This window comes from Camelina sativa, chromosome 5 (assembly GCF_000633955.1).
Source record: "Camelina sativa cultivar DH55 chromosome 5, Cs, whole genome shotgun sequence".
Classification (NCBI taxonomy): Eukaryota; Viridiplantae; Streptophyta; class Magnoliopsida; order Brassicales; family Brassicaceae; genus Camelina; species Camelina sativa.
Window position 1 is genome coordinate 18,983,199 of NC_025689.1, and position 2,459 is coordinate 18,985,657.

The following is a 2,459-nucleotide window of genomic DNA, read 5'->3' on the forward strand; positions in this document are numbered from 1 at the left end:
TATTTTCCTAAATTTGGATTTGTTTGTTACAAAATAATAGTAAAAATTTATTTAATTTATAAAATTATATATCTAATTTATTTAGTTTTATACTCTGATTTTGACCCGTAGTCGATACTATCATTTTGGTTTGACTGCAACATCAAATTCGCTAATTATAAATTTGCTAAAGTCTTAAAAAATCCAAAATCTTGGTTAGAAGGAAGAAGCGTAAAACACAAGCGAGTTGGTTAGAAGGAAGAAGCGTAAAACACGTTGTAACAAACCTTTTGTCCCTTACAGTGAATAAAGCCAAACCCAAAATCTTATCTGCGATTCTGGTTCTTACAGTGTACGTTTTAAACCATTCATTACTCACTCCTTATCATGAATTCACACAATAACTTATGTCATCCAAGTAACTAAAAAATCTTTGCCCTACCATGCCTTAATTCCACTTATGTGCTCTCTCATACAGCAAATTCTTTAGCGGGACAAAATGAGTTAATGAAATAAATATACGGTTACGCTATGAACATACAAATCATATACTTAGCGCTAGCATGCAAAGCAAAAATTGAATAGTAGATGTTCACAATATATAGTATCAAATTCAACGTTTAATTAGTTCATAACGTTCGCTAAATGAAACAAGTTTTCACGAATAAATTTTGATTTTTCCCAAACATAAAATGTTATTTTGAGCAGATTCGCCGAAGGTAAAATAGTTTATGGTAGCCGTTGCGATAGGGTGGTCCAGCCCGTATGAAGATTCTGTATAGCTTGTTTAAAAAAAGTGTGAACTAAAGTGTGTGGTGGAAAACTGTAGAACAACTAGTATATAAGCAAGTCTTGTTTCATCACCATTTCATCAACACAAACTAAATATATATTGTGATCAAACAAGTAAGAAATCAAAAGATGGAAGGCAAAACTGTGATTCTAAGTGTTCTCATAATGAGTTTGGTCATGGCACAAATTCAAGTGGAAGCAAAGAGTTGCTGCCCGTCAACAACTGCTAGAAATATCTACAACTCTTGCCGTTTTGTGGGAACCTCCCGTCCAGTTTGTGCATCACTCAGTGGATGCAAAATCATTGGTGGGAGTACATGTCCGAACGGATATAAACATGACACTCTCCAAAACTCAGGTAAATTTTTTTTTTTAATTGTGCTTATCATGTCAATTGTTGCCACTTGCCAGTTCCATCAAGACTAATTTATTTTTGAAAATTTTACTCAAGGTGATGCGGTTTCAGTCAATGAATACTGCAAGTTGGGGTGTGCATCTTCAGTGTGCAGTGCCATGAACACACTCCAAAGCTCTGGTAAAAGGAAACATCAACACTAAAAATTTATAATATTATTATATATCTTCGAATGGTAGACAAGAGAGAATGTTAACCCATTCTATTACTGCTTCGCTGAGTAGATACGAGTGAAATTGTGAATGGAGCAATAGCACAATGCGCAAAGGCATGTTCTAGTTTCTGCACCAAGGGATCGGCAACTGAAGTTGAGACTGCCTAAACAAGCGTATCCATGAAGTTACGACTTCCAAGTTTCAGAATGTTATTTTCGTTGTTTTCAATAATTGTGTGTATGTGAAAAAAAAAAATGCTAGAGTTTGGTGCTAGTATTTGAATAAGTTATTTCCAGTTTGTGTATGTGTCATAGAAGGTTGTCAATCCTAGATTGTACATGACTTCTATTAAATAAAAAGTTTGGTCACTTTAATATTTATTAATATTCCACAGTTGCTACAGAATTCTTGCCCTAAACATCACTAGCTAATAAGGAGCTCATATCGATTCTTTCTGGCCAAATCAGTATCTAAAACATTTATTGCATTAAAGATTATACAGAATATCCACTAGATTAGAACTTTAATGCAATAAATGTTTTAGATACTGATTTGTAATTAAGTGTCCACTTAATTACTATCCACTTAATTACTATCATCTAAATAAAGAATTATGTGTCCTTCTCGACCATTTTATAAGTAGCTCATTTAGTTTTGAAAAAAAAGAAAAAAGGAGAAGAAAAATTGAAAGAATATTAAGTTGTTTTGAAAAAGGAAGTATGCATAATAGTTTAACCGGATCTTTTTGTTTTTTTGTATCCAAAACTTTTGGAGACTGAAACTATGCACTTCTCTAGAGCTTTCATGTTCGTGGAACATTGCCATGGATCTTGAAGGTGTATGTGTTGACTGAGTTTTATAAGCTGTCTGAAACATGTCATGGGACTGCTACTAAACCAGGATGTCATACAACTGTTTTGATATATGAGACAACAAGATAGAATCATCACAAGATGTCTCATAGATGGTGTGAAGACAATGAGCAGAACTAACAAAGATGCTAAGGGACTACTTGACACAGCGGATAGAACATGTGCAAAGTTCTGAAGTAGTACAAGAGGTAGTACAAGAAGTTGAACTGTGTGACTACCTTGAAGGATGGAATACAGAAGCTTGGG

General features: G+C 33.9%; 1 protein-coding gene across 1 annotated transcript; it reads left to right on the forward strand.

Annotated features, from left to right (window-relative positions):
* On the forward strand, positions 841-1,721 carry LOC104787214 (thionin-like). Its single transcript, XM_010512750.1, has 3 exons — positions 841-1,129; positions 1,223-1,306; positions 1,411-1,721. Exons 1-3 carry the CDS (start codon positions 901-903, stop codon positions 1,506-1,508), a joined length of 411 nt encoding a protein of 136 aa, XP_010511052.1. The 5' UTR covers positions 841-900; the 3' UTR covers positions 1,509-1,721.